At 37.5% G+C, this 25,939-nt stretch overlaps 1 protein-coding gene across 1 annotated transcript in view; it reads left to right on the top strand.

Annotated features, from left to right (window-relative positions):
• LOC150085656 (heparanase-like) overlaps positions 1 to 25,939 on the top strand; it is a 263,331-nt gene that overhangs the window by 149,681 nt on the left and 87,711 nt on the right. The window contains exon 7 of the mRNA XM_090374637.1: positions 18,295 to 18,495. Within this exon, the coding sequence (XP_090230763.1) occupies positions 18,295 to 18,495 (201 nt within the window). The remainder of the gene's footprint in view (positions 1 to 18,294; positions 18,496 to 25,939) is intronic.

Raw genomic sequence — 25,939 nt, 5'->3', positions numbered from 1 at the left:
ATACACCATCTCTTAGATAATTGTTAAAAACTTGTAACAATTTGTTCAAATAAAGATTAGAGAACTTTTTGATTACCTCTCCTTCCAGTAGGTCAATACCTGGACATTTGTTATTTTTAATGGACATAACCCTTCCCATTCTTCCTACCTTACCAGTCCTTCCTAAATACATTATTGATGCCAGCCATTAAAGCTGAGTTTCTGCTAAGCCTGTTATTTAGTGTAAGTTGGCTTAATCAGGGGTTCAGACTCACTGATTTTATTGAAAATTCTCCTGACATTACTGTAGACATGGATCGTACTAAGCATATAAATATACACTGAGTGATCACTGAATTACGACCACCTACCTAATACTTCATAAGTCCTCCTTTTGCCCTCAGTACAGCAGCTATCTGACGTGGTGGCATTGATTCAACAAGATGTCGGAAGCATTCGGGAGGTATGATCAACCAAGCTTTGTGTAATGCGGTTAGCAATGCAGGTATGGATGTGATTGGTGTATCCAGATGCCTGATATGCCTTTCCATAGTGTCCCACAAGTGCTCTATGGGATTTATATCCGGGGAGTTCAGAGGCCAATTGATATGCTGGCAGTCAGAACTGCGTCCCTCAAACCATTCCTACAAGTGCCGGATGGCTTGGCGCATTGTCATCTTGGAAGACACCATCGGCATTCGGGGGAAAAGTGTAACATAGCGGGGTGTACACAGTCAGCAAGCAGTTGACGATAGTGGAGACCAGTGATACATTGTTCCACATGCACCAGGGGTACAAGTTCCTGCCAGTGAAACATGCCTCACACCATACAACCGCCTCCACCGGCCTGCACTTTTGATACCATGCATGATGGATCAAGAGCCTCATGTTGTTGATGCCAAATCCATACACGACCATCCACGGTGTGGAGTAAATAACGTGACTCATCCTACCAGCACACCTTCTTTCAGTCTTCTAACGTCCAACTTGCATGCTCTTTGCACCAGGCGAGTCTTTTACTCCGATGAACCTTAGTTAGGAGAGGATGCTGTAGGGGTCATCTTCTGGTATAGCCCATACATGCGAACGTACGATGCATGGTCCTGCCAGATATTGTTCCGGGTTGGCCCATGTTGTATTGGGTAGTCAACTCTTCAACAGTGCTGCGCCTGTTTGCCTGTACGAGTCATTGGAACCGGCACTCACCCCTAACATCAACCTTTCGGTGGCCTTTGCAGTTTTGCCGTCGGGTCATTGTTTGACCACTTTGATGCCAGTCCTGGTACACTTTAACTATGATGGCTCTTGAACACCCCAGCCATTTGGGAAATCGAGGCACCAGCTTGTCAAGCACCCACAGTCTGTCCTTTATCAAAGTCCGATAAATCCTTCCTTTTAGCCATCACACTCGGAATTTTACTACCTACTGAACCATTGAAACCTTATCTATGCTACTTAGGTCGACTGACTCTGCACTCTCGTAGTTCATGTGGTCATCAGGTCGAATTCAGTTTTCATAGGGGTTGTCCTAAATCAGTGGGTGTCTCCGTAGCCAGGTGGGAAGGAGCAGCAGTGCGTAGCACATGCTTCTTGATTAGACCGGGGTTCGAGCCCTTCACCACCAAATACGGAGGATGCGGAAAGATCAGGGAATGACCACCGCATATCCCGGAACAATATGGCCTTAGTTGCTAATGCTCCTAAAAACCAAATAACAAACAAACAAACATAATTCAGTGATCATTCAGTGTATTATATATGCTTACATATAAATGCATACATATATATATATATATATATATATATATATATGTATATATATATATATATATATATATATATATATATATATATATATGTATATATATATATATATATCCGATAATTAAAATAAAACATAAACCAGTAGTATGGCAAAAAAATGTAGAGCGAAAAATTAACATAAAATAACGTAAAATAAAATAAACCAAACAGGGAGGGGGAAGTAAAGGTAATAGGACATAAACAGTAGCCGATAGTCCCGTATATAATTTAGCACTTTAAATCCAATTAATAAAACTGATATAAAATTTAAAATAATGCCAGTTATAATATTATTTAGCAGTAACCCCCCTCGAAGGTACCAGTTCTGAAAAACGTGAAATATCAACAAAAAAGGGGTTAAAAGAAAGGGGTTAAATAATATTTATTTATTTATTTTCTTATTTTATGTTAAACTTTTAAGCCATTATTTAAATATAAATCAGTGGTAGTAATGGGTTGATATGCTAAATAAGCAGCGCCTGTGCCACCATCTATTCCTATCTTTTCTTTTATACAAGCTGGCTAAGATTACATTATGTCAGTGGTGTGGCTCTGATCTAGAGTGCTGTCTGTTCAATAAATTATTTCTCGCTGCATAAGGACCACCGCCGTGCAAATCCTCTGCATTGGTGGATCGATCGGAGGAGGAATGGGTGGTTTGGTTCTTCGATCATTTCGCCTTTGCGACAATTTGTATAGCAATCGAAATGCAGCGATTCCATGACCATTATTGGCCTTGTAGTCCTCTGTCTATTATTTTGATATTTTGTTTTTCTTTTAGTAGTTCTTTTAATCCCTTTTTTGGTGATATTTCACGTTTTTCGGAACTGGTACCTTCGAGGGAGGTACCGCTAAATCATATTATAATTGGCATTCTTTTAAATTTCTTATATCGGTTTTATTAATTGGATTTAAAGTGCTGAATTATATAGAGGACTATCGGCTACTGTTTATGTCTTATTACCTTTACTTCCCCTTCCCTGTTTGGTTTATTTTATTTTACGTTATTTTTATGTTAATTTTTTGCTCTACATTTTTTGTCATACTACTGGCTTATGTTTTATTTTGTTTTATATTGAATTATCGGATAAATCTGGGCTTCATGTGGAGGATATGCATTTTGCTGCCTCTAATGATAGCTTAATATTTATTTATTTATTTTATGTTAAACTTTTAAGCCATTATTTAAATATATATATATATATATATTTATACCCTAACTAACAGTTTTCCCGAAACTTTGTCCTCCTCAGTGAAGTTGGAAAAGGCTGTTGCGCGACTCATCACTTTTATTCAAATGTATTCCACCTCTGCAAAATGTATTCCTTCTACCTACCAGGGCAGATCATGTTTGTAAAAATTTCTCCTCAAAAACTTTGCAGAGACCATCCTCAAGTCTTCAGTTAATCCACAAGGTTTTTAGCTTATAGTCTCTCCTATTGTGCTTGCGCAGGATTCCAAACAAAATTATATTATGAGTTCAAGCACTACATTTTTTCGGCACATACCCATATTTATCCTACTGTTCATCAGTTAGCATTAGCTAACTGATGAACAGTAGGGGCATTTGATGCAAGAAAGCAAACTTATATACCATCAGCCAAAGAAAAAAAAAAAACTTCCCATTTTGCCCATCCCTTCACTTCAAATACTTGTCTAGTTCTGCCGTGAACTTATTTAAGATGGCTTGGTGCATTATCATCTTGGAAGACACCATCGCCATTCGGTGAAAAAGTGTAACATAGCAGGGTGTACACAGCCAGCAAGCAGTTCACGTTAGCAGAGACCAGTGATACTTGTTCCATATGCACCAGGGGTACAAGTTCCTTATTTAAGTTTTCGAATTCCACTACGGCAGATGGAAGTTTGTTCCAACTAGCAACCACCCACTGGCTAAAGGCAAATTTCTGCACATCTATTTTACAATTGTGTTTCCTCAATTTGAATTGATGTCCCCTCAAGTGAGTAATCTGAGCAACAAGAAGAATCCTATCAGCATTGAGCTTGCTCAAACCATTGAAGGCCTTATACACCTTAATTAGATCATCTCACAGGTGCTTAGTCTACAGACACTGCAATTTGCAGAACTTAAGTCTTTCTTGGGAAGAGCAACCCTTTGTTCCACTCAACAATCTCTTTGCCCTTTTCTGTCCCCATTCCAGCAGCTCTACATCCTTCTTGAAATGAGGCCTCCAGACCTGTATACAGTACTCAAGGTGTGCCCTGACTATTGCCTTGTACAAGAGAACAATCACCTCCTTATCCTTGCTAGAAAAATTTGTGTATGTCATTGACATGACACCATGAGCTACTCTTGCAGCCTGTCTGCACTGCTCAAAAAACTTCATATCTGACAGCCCAATACCCCCAGGTCTTTTTCATCTCTACTACCCACACAGTTCGTACATTATGCTGGAGTTACTGCTACCCATATGCAGTACTTTACATTTGTCAATGTTAAACTGCAGTTGCCACCTATCAGCCTATCTGCTCAACTATTCTAGATCCTCTTCCAGTATTATACTATCAGTACTGTCATTAACAACCCTGCCAACTTTTGTATCATCTGCAAACATCTATAATGTTATCAGTGGAGTCCTGCACGGTTTGGTGTTGGGCTCAGTGTTGTTTTCTGATATACCTTCATCAATACCATTGATAAATACAGAAAACAACACTGGGCCCAACACCAAACCCTGTGGGACTCCACTGATAACATTAGACCACAAAGAGCAGTGTCCATTGATTATCACCACCTTTTGTCCATTGCAGCAACTTTCCTTTAATGCCATACTGATCCAATTTGTCCAGTAAGTCTTCCATGTGCAACAGTATCAAAAGCTTCCCTAAAATCCATGTATATGATATCAAAATTATTTTTTGCATCCAGTTCCTCTGTGACCACATCATAGTATCCAATCAAATTTGTCAGACAAGACTTACCCTTAAAAAATCCATGCCTTTACAAAAGCAATAACCCTTCCCTTTACCCCTAATGGTAGTTACCTCTCTGAGTAAATCCCACTTCAGCACACTGTGATCACTACCACCTGGTGGTTCCATTATCTGCTGATTCTTAATGCATGAAGAATCACTACTGATAATCAGATCAAGAGTATTACTCCCTCTAGTTGCCTCCCAAACATGCTGATGTAGAAAACAGTCATCCAATAAATCCACAAAAACCTTGCTAGTGTGTGAGTGACCAACCACAAATTCCAGTCAGTATCTGGGAAATTAAAATCCCCCATTATAAGACTCTCTGATTTACTAACCCACTCTATTTCCCCGTACAGTTTCTTATTGTACTCATCAGAGTCATTAGGCCTATAGCACACTCCTACTCTCCATTTTGATCTCCCAATGCTTATGTCATACCAAACTGACTCGACACTGCACTGTCCAGCGATGTCGACTGGCTTCACTTCCTTGGATTTTATGTGTTTCTTAACTAATAGCATAACCCCTCGTCCCTTCCTATCCTGTCTATCCTTTCTGTAGACATTGTACTCCCAAATTCCAGTTCTGCATTCCTTATATCTGTGTGGCACCACGTTTCTGATTTCCCAATAATATCTGCCTTTGATGCTTTGAGCAATACCTCAAATTCATCAAATTTATTTACAAAACTTCTAGCATTGGTGTACATGCACCTGTTCCTATTCTTAGCTACCCTAACACAACCCATGTGTTTATTTGTACCACAATGACTCCCAGCAGTCTCTGAAATATCCTGCATCTTGTTTTCCAGGCTTCTGCTCATTCCAATAGAAGCAGGGCAAGAATCACTTTCACCTCTGCCAGTGGCTATTGTTAATCTATTAGTCCTTGTATCCCCCCAAGCTAGCAGTTTTCTGACCCACCTAAAATTGCTTTGATAGCACCAGCAAATATTCTTGCACCCTTTCTATTTAAGTGTATCCCATCCCTGTAGAAGCAGTCTCTCCTGCTAACAAGCACAGACCTGGCTGAAAAAAATTCTACCTTATGAGCTTGGCACAATTTCTCCAGGGCAAAATTGATCGACAAGGCTCTCATCATATTCTCCCTCCTATCGTGTCTTGGCAGAATTGCAGACACTTTCAAATGTAACCCTAACGCGTGACTTTTTTTCAACATTAACCTGTACTTGATAAGTGTCTGCAGATCTCCTACTCTTAATGCCATTAGTGCCAACGTACAACAATATCACCCTCTGCCTTAAAAGATGATATCTGCTGTACAACATCATCTACTTTTGCCCATGATAAACATACCATGGTCCTGTTCCACCTATCCTTTTTGCACAATATATTTCCTGTCTCCCTGACAGTAGAGTCACCAAGAATAACTAGCTCCTGTGGGACCAGCTCATTCTGCTCTGAAGATTGCTGCTGTGTTACCTGATGCACAAGAGTGAGTTCTGGCATTGAGTTGGGCAGCTGAAAGCTTGATAATAAATTTAATTGATTAATAGACTATACTATACTATACTATACTATACTATACTCAGCTAAAGTAGTGATACGTATTACGCTATCTAGTTTTATGTTATACCTTATGCTGTCTAGTTTGAGATATACGCTATCAAGTTACGTTATACCATAACGATCACAATGTTAAATTAGTTATATTCTTAGCTAAATACAAAAGATATATGCCCAAAAAGTGAATAAAACTTTTTTATTTATTACATATTACTATTAAAACCCTACTGTTTTTCATATTTATTACAATTAAAATCCTACTATTCTTCAGTGCTTCTGGTTACGAGCTACGATATTTGTGCCCAAAACTCCGATACAATAATGGTATGAGTAGCAACTTACAAAATATAGCTAAATTTAAAAAATAACCTTACGAAAGCTGCTAAGCCTGTTTAATCTATTTTTAAAAACACAAATTAATGTGTTAATGAATAAAAAATAAGACGAAATGTGTAAGAAAAACTTATCGTTTGCAAGAGATCAAGAAGTCTACGTCTTCACACTTAAAATCTCATTTCCAGTTCTTTGCATTTAATGTTTTTAGTTCCCAAATGGATAATAATGCTCCCTTTGTCCCTCATTAAAAACAGCAGATGATGTGTCCTGGTTTTGGTCCACCTGCTAATATTCGGCAACAGACATATCCTAGTTTTAGCCCTCTTTCTTTATTACCGTGTAATAAAGATATAGATTTACCATATAAATTTACCATAGAGAGTATTACCATGTAAATGCTACCAGTTTCCCTGACAGTAGAATCCCCCATTAGCAATAGTGAGGCATATGATGCATGCAAGAAAGCAAGCTAATACAGCATCAGCCAAAAAAAGAATCCTCCCCATTTCACCCATCCGGTCACTCCAAATGTTTGTCTAGTTCAGCCTTAAATTTATTTAAGCTATCAACTTCCACAACAACAGATGGAAATCTGTTCTAGCAATCAATTTCCCGCTGGCTAAAAGCAAACTTCTGCACATCTATTCTACAACTGTCTTTCTTCAATTTGAATTTATGCATCCTCAGATTCTTAGTCTGAGGAAGTGGAAGTATCCCATCAGCATTGAGTCTGCTCAAGCCATTCAAGGCCTTATACACCTCAATCAGACCACCTTGCAGATGCCTAATCTCCAGATGCTGCAACTTGCAGAACTTAAGCCTTTCTTCATAAGCACACCCCTTTGTTCCTCTCACCAATCCTGTTGCCCTTCTCTGTACTCATTCTAGCAACTCTACATCCTTCCTAAAATGAGGCCTCCAGATATGTATGCAATACTTAAGGTGCAGCCTGACTATTACCTTATACAAAGGAATAATCACCTCCTTGTCTCTGCTAGAAAAATTCCTATATATCATTGACAAAACTCCAAACTCCATGCCCTGCTCTGGCAACCCATCAGAACCTCTCAGAGAACTTCATATCTGGCTGCACAATTACCCCCAGGTCTTTTTCATTCTCCACCTCCCTGAGTATAGTACCACACAAAGATGGTATGTTTCTTTTGGGTTACTGCTACCTGTATGCAGTACTTTGCATTTGTCAAAGTTAAACTTCAGTTGCCACTTCTCAGCCCATCTGCCTAACTTTTCCAGATCCTTTTGCAGTAGCATTCTGTCTTTAGTGTCATTAACAACACTGCCAACCTTTGTATCATATGCAAACTTGGACATTAAGCCTGATATTACTTCATCGATATCATTGACAAATACACAAAATAACAATGGGCACAGCTCCAAATCCTGGGAGACTCCACTAATAACATTAGTCCATTTTGAGTAGTATCCATTTATTACCACTCTCTGCCGTCTCCCAGTCAACCATCCCATTATCCATTGCAGCAACTTGCCCTTAATGCCATACTGCTACAATTTGTACAGTAGTTTTCCATGTGCAACATATTCTAAAGCTTTCCTGATATTCAAGTATATGATATCAAAATTATTTTTTGTATCCAGTTCTTTTGTGACCTCACTGTAGGGTCCAGTCAAATTGGTCAGACAAGATTTCCCCTTAAAAAATCCATGCTGTGTCTGAACTATTACTACTGTCTTGTCTAGGTATCCTCTTTCACCTCTTTAACCAGTGACTCCATTATTTTCCCTGGAAAGAAGTTAAACTAACAAGCCTATAATTATTTGTGTAACCCTTGAACCCCCGTTGTGAATTGGGGGTACATTTCTGCATCTCCAGTCCATGGCGACCTCCCCTGAATCTAAGGATACTCTCATAATTATGGTTAAGGGTTTGCTAATTTCCCTCGCTGCCTCCTTCAATATAACTGGATAGATTCCATCCACTCCAGGTTCCCTTCTTATGTTTAATTTCAATTATTTTGCTCTCAATTACAAAGTCATTTAGCTCCCTTTAGAGTTTGATAAACTTCTGGCATTCCCCTCCTTAAATAACTCCTAATGTGAATGTAGATGCAGAATACTCATTCAGTTTATTAGCTACTTCAGCAGGATCATCAATAGTTGAACCATCTATGTTAAGTGGACCAATCTGATTCATGCCCTTCCTTCTAGAGGTTACATAAGTAAAGAACTCTATGCTGATTTTCTTTGCATTTTTTGCCAAAGATGTCTCGTAATCTGCCTTTGCCTGCCTAACCTCCTTTGTGATCTGATTACAGATCAGCTTATACCTGCCATAGGCTTGTGTCTCACTTGATAATTTAGATGCATTCCATTCATTTTTCTTCTCAGCCACAAGCCTTATTAATTCATGTGACATCCATTTAGGCCCGAACCGAGATCAGTATTTCTTTCTTGATATGAAAAGCCTAGTAGCCTCCAAGATTAAGTCCCTGAAGGCTTACCATTTAGAATTCATTGTTGGTAACATCATCAGTTGATCCAATTGTATAGAATTTAAAAACTGTCTGAGACCACTATAGTCACCTTTATGGAAGCAAAAACCCTTCCCTTTACACTTGATGGTAGTTACATCGTTAAGTAAATCCCACATCAGTACACTCTGACCACTATCACCTAGTGGTTCCTTTATCTGCAAATTCCCAATGCATGAATAATCACTGCTGATAATCAGATCAAGAGTATTACTCCCTCTAGTTACCCCTCGAATGTGTTGATGTAGAAAACAATCCGCCAATAAATCCACAAAAGTCTTGCTAGCTTGCGAGGGACCAATCCAGAAGTTCCAGTCAATATCTGGAAAGTTAAAATCCCCCATTACAAGACATTCTGATTTACTGGCCCACTCTATTTCTCTGTGCAACTGTTCGCTGTACTCATCAGAGTCATTAGGCCTATAGCACACTTCTACTCTCATTTTTCCTTTCCCAGATGTTTGTGTCACACCAATCAGACTCAACATTGCACTGTCCACTCATGTCAACTGGATACACTTCCTTAGATTTTGTGTTTCTTAACTAACAGCATAATCCCTCCTCCTATTTATCCCTGTCTATTTTTTCTGTATACATTGTACTCCCCAAATTCCAATTCTGCATTACTTATATCTGTGTGACACCATGGCTCTGATATCCCAAAAATATCTGCCTTTGATGCCTTGATGAGCACTTCAAATTCATCAAATTTATTTACTGTACTTCTAGCATTGGTGTTCATGCAAGTATACATGCACCTGTTCTTAGTTACCCTAATACAGCACATGTATTTACTTATTAAAAATGTCTTGTATTGGGGGGGGGGGTTCCCTTATTTGTTCCATGATGACTCCCAGCAGCTCTTGAAATCTCCAGAAACTTGCTCTCTTTCGCTGCTGCTTATTATAATATAAGCAGTGCAAGAATCACTTTCGCCTCTGCCTGTGGCTACTGTTAATCATTTAGTCTGTGAATCCTCCCCAAGCTAGCAGTTTTCCAACCCACCTAACACTGACTCAATAGCATTAGGAAATATTCTTGCATATAACTATGTTCTTTTGATCTAGAGCAGTCAGCACTTGATTTTAGGAAGCCATTGGCGAATTTGCATTCCTAATGACAGCTTTGTTTTATTTTGCTCTTATTTCCCTTATTTGTTTTGTTTTCCCTTTTTTCCGTTATTTGTCTTATTTCCCTCAGTTTTGTTTTATCTAGGGTATCTGTTGATTTCTTCAGTAATTCAATTTTCATCTGGCAATACATCAAGTTATATTAGCATTAGCAGAGGCAAACGATGCAAGAAAGCAAGCTTATACAGCACCAGCCAAAAAAAGAAAAGAAAAAAAAGAAAAAAATTCCCATTTCCCCTATTTGTTTCCTCCAATAGTTGTCTAGTTCCTCCTTGAATTTATTTAAATTATCAACTTCCACAACAACAGATGAAAGTTTGTTCCAACAATCAACCACACCACTTGTTGGCTAAAAGCAAACTCTGCACATCTGTTCTGCAACCATCTTCCCTCAGTTTGAAATTATGCTCCCTCGTGTGATCTGAGTAAGAGGAAGAATTCCATCAGCAGTGAGTTTTCTCAAAGCATTCAAAGCCTTAAACACGTCAATCAGATCACCAGAGATGCCTAGCCTCCAGATGCTGCAATTTGCAATATCTTTAGACTAGCTATATTTTCCTTTCTTGGTAAGAATACCCCTTTGTTCTGCTCACCAGTCTCATTGCTCTTCTCTGTACTTGTTCCAGCAGCTTCACATTCTTCCTAAAATGAGGCCTCCAGACCTGTATGCAGCACTTAAGATGTGGCCTGCCATTGCCTTATATAATGGGATAATCATCTCCTTATTATATATCATTAACAAAAAAAACAAAAAATCATTTGTAAGCAAATCCTTAGCCATAATTATGAGAGCTTCCCTGAACTCAGGTGAGGTCCCCATGGACCTGAGATGTGCAAATGTATCCCCAATTCACAAAGGGGGTTCAAAGGGTGATGCAAATAATTATAGACCTGTTCATTTTAACTTCTGTTCCAGAGAAATTAATGGAGGCACTAGTTAAAGAAGCACTACAGGATCATCTAGACAAGACTGCAATTATAGTTCAGACACAGCATGGGGTTTTTTAAGGGGAAATCTTGTCTGACCAATTTGATTGGATCATAGTTAGGTCACAAAAGAACAGGATACAAAAAATAATTTTGATATCATATACAGCAGGCCCCTGTTATAACGTGGTTCGCTTTACACTGATTCGCTATAACGCTCTTCTTATATTATAACCCGTATCTGACTATAACACTGTCACAGATCACTATAACGCTCTTTTACAGATTGCATTTTTGGCATATTTTACGAAATCGTTTCATTTGATGGAGTCGATAGCTTGAAAATGAATAGCAAAACAGCATTAAAACATTTCCCACGCTCAGTGAAATTTTTTCGCACGTTAATTTAATTGCAGTAGAGTGACTTGTTACGTAGTTCCAAGATCAACATTTTAAAAAATGATCAAGTATATTGCTTGTGATATTTGCGTTATATGCATTTATCCGAAGCCTAGTCATCACTCAGTACCGTATTAGACATCGTGCTAAACGGACAGTTTACTCGTCGTAGCAACCAACGTAGTTACATTTCCGAAGAGTTAATAATGGCTGATAAGAATGAAAAAGCAACAACATCTGAGCGCAATACAAAGACTTTGGAAAATGAAATTAGACGTTTTAAAGTGAATCAATTCCAGTCAAAGACAAGCGGATGTGTGCCATAATTTAGGACTTCAAGTTTAACCGTAAGAACAATTATAAAAAAAAAATAAGGAATTAATTTTAGTAGCGGGAAAAATAGCTGTTCCACTGCAAGCAACTAGGGCTAGGCCGGCTATTAGGATTGAAATGGAAAGACTTAAACTAATTTTATTGAAAATAATATCCAATGCAGAATTCAGTTAAGTTAAATATTATTAAAAAAAAAAAAAGAAAAGAGAAAGAGATTAGGCAATATGATGATCTGAAGAAAACTCACCTAAAAAAAAAAAAAAAAATATGGAACCGTTTAAAACTAGTAAGGGCTGGTTGAATAGATTTAAAATCCAGGGAGAAGCCGCAAGTGCAGAAGGAGCCGAAACTTTCAAAAAAGAACTTGTTAAAATTATTGAAGAAGGATATTATGTGTTATACTGTACTTCTCAAGTTTTTAACATAGATGAATCAGGACTTTTGTGGAAACGAATGCCTAAAAGAAGTTTCATATTGAAAGAATAAATAAACATGCCAGGTTTCAAAGTGGCGAAGGATCGGTTGACTTTATTGTTGGATGGTAATTAAACTGTGGGGGATTTAAAATTAATACCCGTTTTAGTTTATTTGGAAGAGGGCCAAAGTTCAACCGAAAATCGACACGTTTTTCGTGATTAAATTCTACAATTAAATTAAATCAATTTAAATCAATTAAATTCATGATTTTAATTGGAATTTTAAGTTTAATTTTGATACGTAAATAGTTACCACATAATTTATACGTATGTAATGCAGAATATTTTATATGTACAAATATTTGAATATTAAATATTTTGACCGACATTTGTGCATATTTTCACTACCGTTTATTATTGATTAGGAAATATTCTATGGCACCAACCGCAACTCACAAATACATATGTTATCTAATGAGAATGCGGCGCTCGCTTAGCACGGATGCACATAGTGCTCTGTTTTTACAGAACGAATTATCAGCATTAAGCAGGGGTCACCTGTACTTGGATTTCAGGAAAGCTTTGAATCTGTTGCATGTGGAAAACTGTTGTACAAATTGGAGCAGTATGACATTAAAGGCAAGTTGCTGCTATGGATAAAGGGATGCTTGAGTGTGAGAAGACAGAGAGTGGTAATAAATGGACACTGCTCTTCGTGGACTACTATTATTAGTGGTGCCTCCCAGGTTTCAGTGTTGGGCCCATTGTTGTTTTTTGTATTTATCAATGATATTGATGAAGTTTGCAGATGATATGAAGGTTGGCAGGGTTGTTAATGACACTAAGGACAGTACACTACTGCAACAGGATCTAGAAATGTTGATTAGATGTGCTGAGAGTTGGGAACTGAAGTTTAACATTGACAAATGCAAAGTACTGCATATGGGCAGCAGTAACCCCAGATTAATGTATTAACTGTATGGTACTACACTCAGGATGGTAGAGAATAAAAAAGACCTGGGGTAATTGTGCAGTCAGCTATGAAGTTTTCTGAGCAGTGCAGACAGTCTGCAAGAGTAGGTAATGGTGTCTTGTCTATGATATACAGGAATTTTTTTAGCGGGAATAAGGAAGTGATTATCCCCTTGTATAAGGCAATGGTCAGGTCACACCTTGAGTACTGTACGTAGGTCTGGAGGCCTCATTTTAGCAAGGATGTAGAGCTGCTCGAACAAGTGCAGTGAAGAGCAACGAGAATGGTGAATGAAACAAAGAGTTGCTCTTACAAAGAAGGACTTCTTAAATTCTGCAGATTACAGTGTCTGGAGACTAGGCACCTGCAAGGTGATCTGCTCGAACCAGTGTAGAGAAGAGTAATGAGAATGGTGAATGAAACAAAGAGTTGCTCTTACAAAGAAGGACTTCTTAAATTCTGCAGCTTACAGTGTCTGGAGACTAGGCACCTGCAAGGTGATCTGATTGAGAGGTATAAGGTCTTGAATGGATTGAGCAAGCTCAATGCTGATGGGATTTTTCCTCTTACCCAGATTAGTCGCTTGAGGGGACATAAATTCAAACTGTGGAACGACAGTAGTAGAATATATGTTCAGAAATTTGCCTTTAGCCAGTGCTTGGCAGATTGCTGGAACAAACTTCCATCTGTTGTTGCAGAAGTTGACAGCTTAAATAAATTCAAAACAGAACTAGACTAACAATTGGAGTTAACAAATGGGTGAAATGTGAAGGGGGTTTTTTTTTTTTTTTTTTGGCTGATGCTATATAAGATTGCTTTCTTGCATCATATGCCTCTGCCAATACCAAAATCCCATGAGCTGTCTTGGCTGCCTGTCTGATTAACTCAGAGAACTTCATATCTGACTGCACAATGATAATTATAATTTAGTGGAAATGTAAATAATAAATGATATTTACTTTGGCTACTAGAAGACTTATTCTAATTCTATTCTGCCCATCCTTGTTACAGAATGTGTTTACTCACTCTCTCTAATGGTTGAATCACCTAGTATAGCTTATCAAACCTTTATTTCCTATTCTGTACAAAATACATAATAATATAGCTTGCCAAGATAATCATGCTTAACACACTTTAAGAGATTGAATTCACTGATATTATGCTTTTACCTCAAAATGGCCCTTAGACTACTTTTCTAATGTTTTTTATTAACCATATAGTAAGAATCTGCTAATGTTAATATTCTTTAAATTCATAATTCTTTATAATAACTGGTATAGTCTGTGAATGAGCTCCAGCAGTTCTGTGTTATTAGTATTTCTTTGGTTTCATCATTTGAAACCAGTTCCTTTGTAATCATGTTTTTTGTTTAATACATTCTACCAAAGATAGTATACAGCTTTTTATTTTTCTGAAATGTTATAATTTTTTTTATTATTTTTTTTTATATTCTGTTTAATTTGTTCTTAAATTGCTTAGAAGTGAAAATTATTGTACTAATGCACCTCTGTGCAATTTGGAAGGTGAACAAATTATTGGTGGAATTAATTTGCACTTGAATATGCAACAACAATTATTCTGTAATACATAACACATTATTTTCAACATTTTTAACATTTTTAATTGTTTAAAAGTTTCTCATCCATGTCATCATGAGTAGGAAACTTAATGCAAATGTTATAGCTGTCTCTGCACCAAAGAAAAACAGGCAAGGTGTTAATTTAGAAGTTAAACTATATGTGTTAATATATTATAGTAGTGATGTAACGCCAAATTTGAACAGAGAGTTGGAGAAGTTGATGTGGGCAGTGTGGAAGGATCTCATAAGATTACTTATATATTTAGTGGTGTATTTGTATTTCTGTTCTCCCCCTGTTAATAAAGCTATTGAACTTGTATAAAAGAATGATCTCAATGTGGAATGCAATTAAACATTTATCAAGAGATTAGGAAACCCTGCTTGTTACAAAAAGCTCTCCAAAGGTTAAAAGACCAGGTAGATATAATTTATGTTTATTGATAATATAGACATTTGTTTCCATGTTATTTTTAATTTTTAAATAAATAAATAAACTTATATAATATATATAAATAAAAATTATTTATTTTTATTTGTGTATACGTTTGTTTTATATATATATATATATATATAATTATATAAAAAACTTTAAAAAACTACATCAAAAATCGGTTAGAAACAATGTTTCATCAGATTACGTATGAAAAGGAGCCTTGGCAAAATAAATGCTTCTTTCAGCTACAATATCATGCAAAAAAATGTAACTGCCATGATTCACACATTGGAATTTGCCATTGTACCACCTGTATAAGTGTATATAACAATTTTGGCACTAAGCCATCTGTATTATTCTATTCGGCAAATGCGAATTGAAAACACTCTCCTCGAATAGCAATACTCTTACCTTTCACTTTTTTTTTATTATATGTTTTATAATTTTTTTTATTATTTTATTTTTGTAATGTACGGTATATAACATTTTTGTATATCTACATTTATTTTTATATATCAAAATGGCAGAATTTCCAAACTACCCAGAGGTTGTTTATAATTTAAAATGATAAATTTAATCACTTGCATTAGCATAAAAAACAGGTAGCACTAATTATTATTCATCCTGCTTAGTCAACACAACTTCCTCAGTCTTTTTCTGCCTGCATGTGGACTGTATGGGCACCATAATTACTTTAGTATTTCAATGTGGTTTCACTGCAGTACACTGTTTACAAATTATTAAAATCTCTGCCATTCTGTTTAGCATTAGCATTAGCATTAGCATTAGTAGAGGCATTTGATGCAAGAAAGCAAGCTTATGCAGCATCAGCCAAAAAAAAAAAAAAAAAACCCACAAGGGATGGAAGTCTGTTCCACCAACCAACCACCCGCTGGCTAAAGGCAAATTTCCGCACGTCTATCCTACATCTGTCTTTCCTCAATTTGAATTTATGCCCTCTCAGGTGATTTTTCTGAGCTAGAGGAAGAATCCCATCAGCATTGAGCATGCTTAAACCATTCAAGGCTTTATACACCTCTATCAGATCACCTCGCTGGTGCCTAGTCTCCAGACACTGTAATTTGCAAAACTTAAGCCTTTCTTCGTAAGAGCACCCCTTTGTTCCATTCACTAATCTTGTTGCCCTTCTCTGTACTCGTTCCAGCAGCTCTACATCCTTCTTGAAATGAGGCCTCCAGACCTGTATACAGTACTCTAGGTGTGGCCTGACCATCGCCTTATACAATGGAATAATCACCTCCTTATCCCTGCTGGAAAAATTCCTGTATATCATTGACAATACTCCATGAGCTACTCTTGCAGCCCGTCTGCACTGCTCAGAGAACTTCATATCTGCCTGCACAACCACCCCTAAGTCCCTTTCATTCTCTACCACTGTCAGTGTAGTACCACAGAGTTGATACGTTGCTCTGGGGTTGCTGTTTCCCATGTGTAGTACTTTACATTTGTCAATGTTAAACTTCATTTGCCACCTCTCAGCCCATCTGCTCAACCTTTCCAGATCCTGTTGCAGCAGCATAGTGTCCGTAGTGTCCTTGACAACCCTGCCAACCTTTGTATTGTCTGCAAACTTGGACATTAAGCCGGATATACCATCATCAATATCATTTATAAATACAGAAAACAATAATGGACCCAACACTGAGCCCTGAGGGACTCCACTAATAACATCAGTCCACGATGAGCAGTGTCCATTGATTACCACTCTCTGTCTTCTCCCCCTCAACCACCCCTTTATCCATAGCAGCAATTTGCCTCCAATGTCACACTGCTCCAATTTGTGTAGCAGTCTTCCATGTGCAACAATATCAAAAGCCTTTCTAAGATCCAAGTATATAATATCAAAGTTATTCCCTGCATCCAGTTCTTTTGTGACTGCATCATAGTATCCAATCAAGTTGGTCAGGCAAGACTTCCCCTTAAGAAAACCATGCTGTGTCTGAGCTATAACTGAAGTCTTGTCTAAATGATCCTGCAGTGCTTCTTTAACCAGTGCCTCCATTAATTTTCCTGGAACAGAAGTTAAGCTCACAGGTCTATAATTACTTGTGTCAGCCTTTGATCCTCCTTTGTGAATTGGGGTCACATTTGCACATTTCCAGTCTATGGGTACCTCCCCTGAGTCCAAGGAAGCTCTCATAATTATGGCTAAGGGTTTGCTTACTTCCTTTGCTGCCTCCTTTAATATAACTGGATAGATCCCATCCACTTTAGATATACAAAATTTAAAATGGAAAAAATTACCAAATTAAAAAATATATGTATAAATTAAATTAGTATAAAAAAAAATTGCTGAACTTGCACCAAACTGTCTGGCTAATAAAAATACTTTGTGTTTCCATAAACCATGGTCATGTTGTGGCTTCTTGATAAGATAATATGTACCTCAGTTCATGATTGTATTTATTTATTTATATATATATTCTTTCTATTTTTTCTATGCTATTAGTTGTAATTCACTTTACCTCATATCATTACATTAATTTTTATATAAAGAAAGTCATTATTATTTAAAAATTTTTTACTTAATCTACTATTCTCTAAAAGGGTATTTTATTTTACTGCTCCATTCTCGGCTATAGCTGCTCAGTGCTGCTCAGAGTGTAGGTCCTATACGTTCTATGTATTTTCCTAACCATTCTGTATGTTAGCATACTTTGTTTCACCAATCAAAAATTTTGTAGGAAGCCCTCCTATTCACCCTCTGAAACCATAAATTTTTAAAAAATAAAAAAATTTATATTTCTGTAACAGCTGAAGCAGTAATTTACCCCCCCCCCCACACACAAGCTGACATTAAAAACACAGAATGATTCAGTTTATTTGATTTTAACGTAAGTGATGGTTTTTCAGAAACACTTTTATCACGTTAATTGAAGACTGTGTATTTGTTTATGATATGCAAAACAATAGAGTTGTTATTTTTTGAGATTTGTGATAGACAGTGAAATATTTAAAAATCTGTAAAATTTCCATTTTCTTTTAATAGATATTACTTAAATGGACGAGATGCTGTTTTAGAGGATTTTTTGGATTTTAAAGTCTTTGACTCCCTGAAAACAGATATTACAAATATATTGTCAGTAGTAAACAAAACAAAGCTTGGGCTGAGAATATGGTTGGGCGAGACAAGTACTGCATATGGTGGAGGAGCTCCCAGTTTATCAGATACATATGTTGCTGGGTTTTTGTAAGTTTTGAGTTGTTTATCTATCATTTATATCTAAGGAATCTATCAGATCAATTACATTTCAGTAAATTGTATCATGGAAATAATTTAGACAGTTGAACACAAATAAATTGTACCTAAAGATAAGAATATCCTGGGTAAAGAGGCTTCAGACCAGTAGAGATACAGAATTAGCAGTAATTCTGTATGAGGCAGGACTCGTTGGTATACGTTGATCTGCTGGTAAACCATTATGCCAACAAAGACAAAGTTATTAAAACACATAGGTTTGTAAGACTGTTTCAGTATGTGCCATTTATATTCTCAGGAATATAAATGGCACACATTGGAATAGAGGCCTGCACGTTACTATCTTTTCTCGTAGTTTTGGTGGTTGACTCTGGATAATAACGTTGAAGTTATGCAATATAAAACAGTGGGTTTTTTTTTTTTTTTTTTTTTAATTTTGAACAGATTTAATCATTTCTTTTCATTGAAAATCACATCTGTAAAAAAAAAATTTTTAATTTTCAAATTTTCATTAAAAATCAAAATTTTCATTGAATAATTAATGCAACCCATTAATAAAAGGCTGTACATTGGTATACTCCAAGCAGAAATCAAAAAATTATACTTTTTTTTCAGAAATAATAAACAAGAATGTTGGCACACATCAGATGTAGCATATTTTTTGTTATAATAAGGGATGTAACCATGGCCAAATTAAAGAATTTAAGCAAAAAGTAATCTACTGATCTCTTAACACAACCTTCAAATCCACAAGATTATTCTCTACAAGACTATGGAGCTGCCAACTGTTATTTTTCTCTGTAAGAAATTGGGAGAATGAGATTAGCTCCATATGGGCAAAGTTTTTATAGCTCCAACTAATAGAGAAGTTTTCCTTACATTTTTGCTGTTTTATTGACTTAAATTGGCATATTAATTTATTTTCTAGAAGTAGCTTTATATTCCTAGTAATGATATTTAGTTTAATTTGAAATTAGATAGAGATTTTGTAGGTTATTACTTAGTATTGGTGAGGGTATCCAATCCATGTTTTGGACAAGATTTTGCAACTCCAGTGAAGTTTTTAATTATATTTAGCTGTTTTCTTGACTTAATTGTTATATTAAATTATAAGTAGCTTATAGACCTAGTCAAACAAAGAAAGTCATTGAAAGTCAAGTTCCTTGGTTTATTTTGAATTTAGATGACAATTTTGAAAGTTAATTAATACTTTGTGTCCTTAGATTTACCGTTCGTAACTTTCCGCCATTGTTACACGATGCAACATATCCCGAACTAGATAGCATAAGATTTAACGTAAAACTAGATAGCAAAACACGTAGCACTATATTAGAAATCTGTTAACTTAGGATAGAATAGTATTATCAATTAATCAGTAAAATTTATTAATCTTATTAAATTTCATTGTCAGTTCAATTGTGCTTTTTAACTAAATACGTATAATGAACTAGATTTTACACACGTAACATTAGAAATGAATACATATAACTTGACAAGAGATACGAAACTCATATAACGTAACTCAGAGATAATACATGATACTGAAATATACATATATATGTATACAGGGTGTTTCAGTTAAACGTTTCAGAACTTCTAAGAGGGGTAGGGTACATCCTGACAACTCGAAATCATATAGCAATGTGGGGTCGGAAATGCTTTCCTGAAGCGGTGTTGTACACAGAAGCACCATAAAGAAAAGAGACCGTAAGTGAGAAATCGTTTTAATAATACATGAAAAGAAGCAAAAGGTACATGGATTAAAGTAAGTGTTCGAAGTTTCTTCCACGGGCTACAATGCACGCCTCACATCTCCAACGCATGGACATCCGAACATTCTGGAATACTCCAGGCGAATTTCGAATTTCTTCGGCAGCTACTGCGATTCTTGCAACCAGCTCCTCAGCATTGTCAACAGGGGTGTCATAAACTAGCGATTTCATATGACCCCAGAAATAAAAATCAAGACATGATAGGTCGGGTGACCGAGCAGGCCAACGCACAGGACCACCACGTCCGATCCACTGTTGACCAAATGTGACATCCAGGTAGTTACGAACATCTCCGCTATAATGGGGAGGGGCTCCATCGTGTTGGAACCACATTGTCTGTTGCGTCGATGCAGAAATCTGTTCATCTCTCAAAAGTTGTGGCAATACTTGCTGCAGAAAGATCCAGTAGATAGGTCCGGTTAGACGACACGGTAACAGGTAAGGTCCGATGAGGTGATCTCCCATAATACCGGCCCATACATTGACCGAAAATCGAATCTGTGCTGCACAACGTCGTATTGCATGCGGGTTCTCGACCGCCCAGATATGGTCATTATGCGTGTTGAAAATTCCTTCCCTTGTGAAGGATGCCTCATCGGAAAACAACACTTCAGCAGGAAAAAGGGAATTTGTAGCACATTTTCCAAGGTACCACTGTGCGAAAGCAATACGAGGTTGAAGAAACTTCGAACACTTACTTTAATCCATGTACCTTTTGCTTCTTTTCATGTATTATTAAAACGATTTCTCACTTACGGTCTCTTTTCTTTTTATGGTGCTTCTGTGTACAACACCGCTTCAGGAAAGCATTTCCGACCCCACATTGCTATATGATTTCGAGTTGTCAGGATGTACACTACCCCTCTTAGAAGTTCTGAAACGTTTAACTGAAACACCCTGTATATATGAAGTGTTAAAACTGATTGGAATATAAGTTTAGCGTTATATTTTTGTATTGAAATTTAAATTTTATTTGAAATTGAATCAAAATCATTAGCATTAGCATTAGTAGAGGCACATGATGCAAGCAAGATACAGCATCAGCCAAAAAAAAAAAAAAAAAAACTCTTCCCATTTCACTGATCCATTCATTCCAAATGTTTGTCTAGTCCTGACTTGAATTTATTTAAGTTAACAACTTGCACAACACAGATGGAAGTTTATTCCAGCAATCAACTACCCGCTGACTAAAGACAAAGTTCTGCACAGCTATTCTACAGCTGTCTTTCCTCAATTTGAATCTATGCCCCTCCTCAGGTTTGTAATCTGAGCAAGAGGAAGAATCCCCTCAGCATTAAGCCAGCTCAATCCATTCCAATCCATTCAAGGCCTTATACACCTCAATCAGATCACCTCGCAGGTGTCTAGTCTCCAGATGCTGCAATTTTCAGAACTAAAGCCTTTCTTCATAAGAGCCTTTGTTCCCTTCACTAGTCTTGTTGCCCTTCTTTGTACTCATTCTATCAACTCTACATCCTTCCTGAAATGAGACTTCCACACCTGTACGCAGTACTCAAGTACTCAAGGTGTGGCCTGACCGTTGCCTTATACGAGGGGATAATCACCTCCTTATCCCTGCTTGCAAAATTCCTGTAAATCATTGACAAGACCCCCATGACCTATTCTGGCAGCCTGTCTGCACTGCTCAGAAAATTTCATATCTGACTGCACAATTGCAACATCTCTTTCATTCTCCACTACCCTGAGTGGTAACACCTTATAGTTGGTACATTTCTCTGGGGTTACTGCTACCCATATGCAGTACTTTGCATTTGTCAATGTTAAACTTCAGTTGCCACTTCTCAGCCCATCTACCCAAATTTTCCAGATCCTGTTGCAGCAGCATACTGTCATTATTGTTATTAACAACCCTGCTTACTTTTGTATCATCTGCAAACTTTGACATTAAGCTTGATATACCGTCATCAATATCATTGATAAAAATACAAAACACAATGGGCCGAGTACTGAAGGACACCACTAATAACATTAGTCCATGTAAAGCAGTACCCATTGACCATCACTCTCTGTCTTCTCTCACTCAACCATCCTTTTATCCATTGTAGCAACTTGCCCTTAATGCCATACTGCTCCAATTTGTACAGTAGTCTTCCATATGCAACAGTATCAAAAGCTTTCCTGAAATCCAAGTATATGATATCAAAATTATTTTTTGCATCCAATTCCTTTGTGACCATATCATAGTATCCAATCAGATTGGTCAGACAAGACTTCCGTTTGACAAATTCATGCTGTGTCTGAATTATTGCTGCGGTTTTGTCTAGATGATACTGCAATGCTTTTTTAACCAGTGACTCCATTGTTTTCCCTGGAACAAAAGTCAAACTAATAGGTCTGTAATTACTTGTGTCACTCTTTGATCCTCCTTTTTGAATTGGAGATACATTTGCACATCTCCTGTCCGTGGGGACTTCCCCCAAGTCCAAGGATGCTCTCATAATTATAGTTCACGGTTTGCTTACTTCCTTTGCTGCCTCCTTTAATATAACTGGATAGTTCCCATTCACCCCAAGTGCCTTTCTTGTGTTTATCTTCAGCAATTTCTCCTCCACTTTGCTTTCAGTTATTACAAAATCATTTAACTCCCTGTTAGAGTTTGATAAACATCTTGCCCTCTCCTTGAATAAATCCTCATGTGTGAATGTAGATAGACAATACTCATTTAGTTTAGCAGCTATCTGAGAATTAGCATTAGTAGAGGCATATGATGCAAGAAAGCAAGCTTATTCAGCATCAGCCAAAAAAAAAAAAAAAAAAAAAAACACACACACCACTCCCATTTCACCCCTGCGTTCGTTCGAAATACCTGTCCAGTTGAGCTTTAAATTTCTTTAGGCTATCAACTTCAACAACAAGTGATGGAAGTCGGTTCCACCAACCAACCAACCACCCGCTGGCCAAAGGCAAATTTCCGCACATCTATCCGACATCCGTTTTTCCTCAATTTGAATTTATGCCCTCTGAGGTGATTATTCTGAGCAAGATGAAGAATCCCATTGGCATTGAGCATGCTCAAACCATTCAAAGCCTTATACACCTCTATCAGATCACCTCGCCGGTGCCTAGTCTCCAGACTCTGTAATTTGCAAAACTTAAGCCTTTCTTCGTAAGAGCAACCCTTTGTTCCATTCACTAATCTTGTTGCCCTTCTCTGTACCTGTTCCAGCAGCTCTACATCCTTCTTGAAATGAGGCCTCCAGACCTGTATACAGTACTCAAGATGTGGCCTAACCATTGCCTTATACAAGGGAATAATCACCTCATTATCCCTGCTAGAAAAATTCCTGTATATCATTGACAAGACACCATGAGCTACTCTTGCAGCTCTCTGCACTGCTCAGAGAACTTCATATCTGCCTGCACAATTACCCCCAGGTCCTTTTCATTCTCCACCACTGTCAGTGTAGTACCGCAGAGTTGATACGTTGCTCTGGGGTTACTGTTTCCCATATGTAGTACTTTACATTTGTCAATGTTAAACTTCATTTGCCACCTCTCAGCCCATCTGTTCAACCTTTCCAGATCCTGTTGCAGCAGAATAGCGTCAGTAGTGTCCTTAACAACCCTGCCAACCTTTGTATCATCTGCAAACTTGGACATTAAACTTGATATCCCATCATCAATATCATTCATAAACACCGAAAACAACAACGGATCCAACACTGAACCCTGAGGAACTCCACTAATAACATTAGTCCACGTTGAGCAGTGTCCATTGATTACCACTCTCTGTCTTCTGCCACTCAACCATCCCCTTATCCATAGCAGCAATTTGCCTCCAATGCCACACTGCTCCAATTTGTGCAGCAGTCTTCCATGTGCAACAGTATCAAAAGCCTTTCTAAGATCCAAATATATAATATCAAAGTTATTCCCTGCATCCAGTTCTTTTGTGACTACATCATAGTATCCAATCAAATTGGTCAGGCAAGACCTGCCCTTAACAAACCCATGCTGCGTCTGAGCTATAACTGAATTCTTGTCTAGATGATCCTGCAGTGCTTCTTTAACCAGTGCCTCCATTAATTTACCTGGAACAGAAGTTAAACTTACAGGTCTATAATTACTTGTGTCAGCCTTTGATCCTCCTTTGTGAATTGGGGTTACATTTGCACATCTCCAGTCTATGGGTACCTCCCCTGAGTCCAAAGAAGCTCTCATAATTATGGCTAGGGGTTTGCTTACTTCCTTTGCTGCCTCCTTTAATATAACTGGATAGATCCCATCCACCCCAGGTGCCTTTTTTATGTTTATCCTCAACAATCTCTCCTCCACTTTCCTCTCAGTTATTACAAAATCATCCAGCTCACTGCCAATGTTTACTTTACCAACATCATTCTCCTTCCTGAATAACTCCTCATGCGTGAATGTAGATGCAAAATACTCGTTTAGATTGTTAGCCACCGGAGCAGGATCCTCAACTGTTGAACCATCAATATCCAATGGACCAATCTGATTCATCCCTTTCCTTCTTGAGTTTAAATATGTAAAGAACTCTTTTCTGTTTTTCTTTGCATCCTTTGCCAAGGATTTTTCGTAGTCTGCCTTTGCCTGCCTAATCTCCTTTGTGACTTGGTTACAGACCAACTTATATCTATCATAGGCTTCCATGTCACCCATTAATTTGTATGTATCCCATGCATTTTTCTTCTCTGCCACATGTCTCATTAGTTCATCTGACAACCATTTAGGCCAAACCTTGAACAATATTTCTTAGTTGGTATGTAAAGCCTGGTAGCCTCCAAGATTAGTTCCTTGAATGCTTCCCATTTTGAGTTTGCTGTTGGTAACATCATCAGTTGGTCCCACTGTATAGAATTTAAATACTGTCTCAGACCATCATAGTCGCCTTTACGAAAACAAAACCCTTCCCTTTACTTCTGATGGTAGTTACTTCCTTGAGTAAATCCCACTTCAACAGACTGTGATCACTGCCACCTAGTGGTTCATTTATCTGCAGATTCTTAATGCATGAAGAATCACTACTGATAATCAGATCAAGAGTATTGCTCCCTCTTGTTGCCTCACGAACATGCTGATGTAGAAAACAATCATCCAATAAATCCACAAAAGCCTTGCTAGTGTGCGAGTGACCAACCCACAAATTCCAGTCAATATCTGGGAAATTAAAATCCCCCATTATAAGACTCTCTGATTTACTGGCCCACTCTATTTCCCTGTACAATATCTTATTATACTCATCAGAGTCATTAGGCCTATAGCACACTCCTACTCTCAATTTTGATTTCCCTATGCTTATGTCACACCAAACTGACTCGACACTGCCCTGTCCATCGATGTCGACTGGCTTCACTTCCTTGGACTTTATGTGTTTATTAACTAATAGTATAACCCCTCCTCCCCTCCCATCCTGTCTATCCTTTCTATACACATTGTATTCCCCAAATTCCAGTTCCGCATTACTTATATCTGTGTGACACCACGTCTCTGATATCCCAACAATATCTGCCTTTGATGTTTTGAGCAATACCTCAAATTCATCAAATTTATTTACCAAACTCCTAGCATTGGTGTACACGCAGGTATACATGCACCTGTTTCTATTCTTAGCTACCCTAACACAACCCATGTGTTTACTTGTACCGCAATAACTCCCAGCAGTCTCTGAAATATCCTGCATC

Source organism: Mastigoproctus giganteus, chromosome 5, assembly GCF_048544385.1.
Source record: "Mastigoproctus giganteus isolate SK-2022 chromosome 5, ASM4854438v1, whole genome shotgun sequence".
Lineage (NCBI taxonomy): Eukaryota > Metazoa > Arthropoda > Arachnida > Uropygi > Thelyphonidae > Mastigoproctus > Mastigoproctus giganteus.
This window is presented reverse-complemented; position numbering and strand designations above follow the sequence as displayed.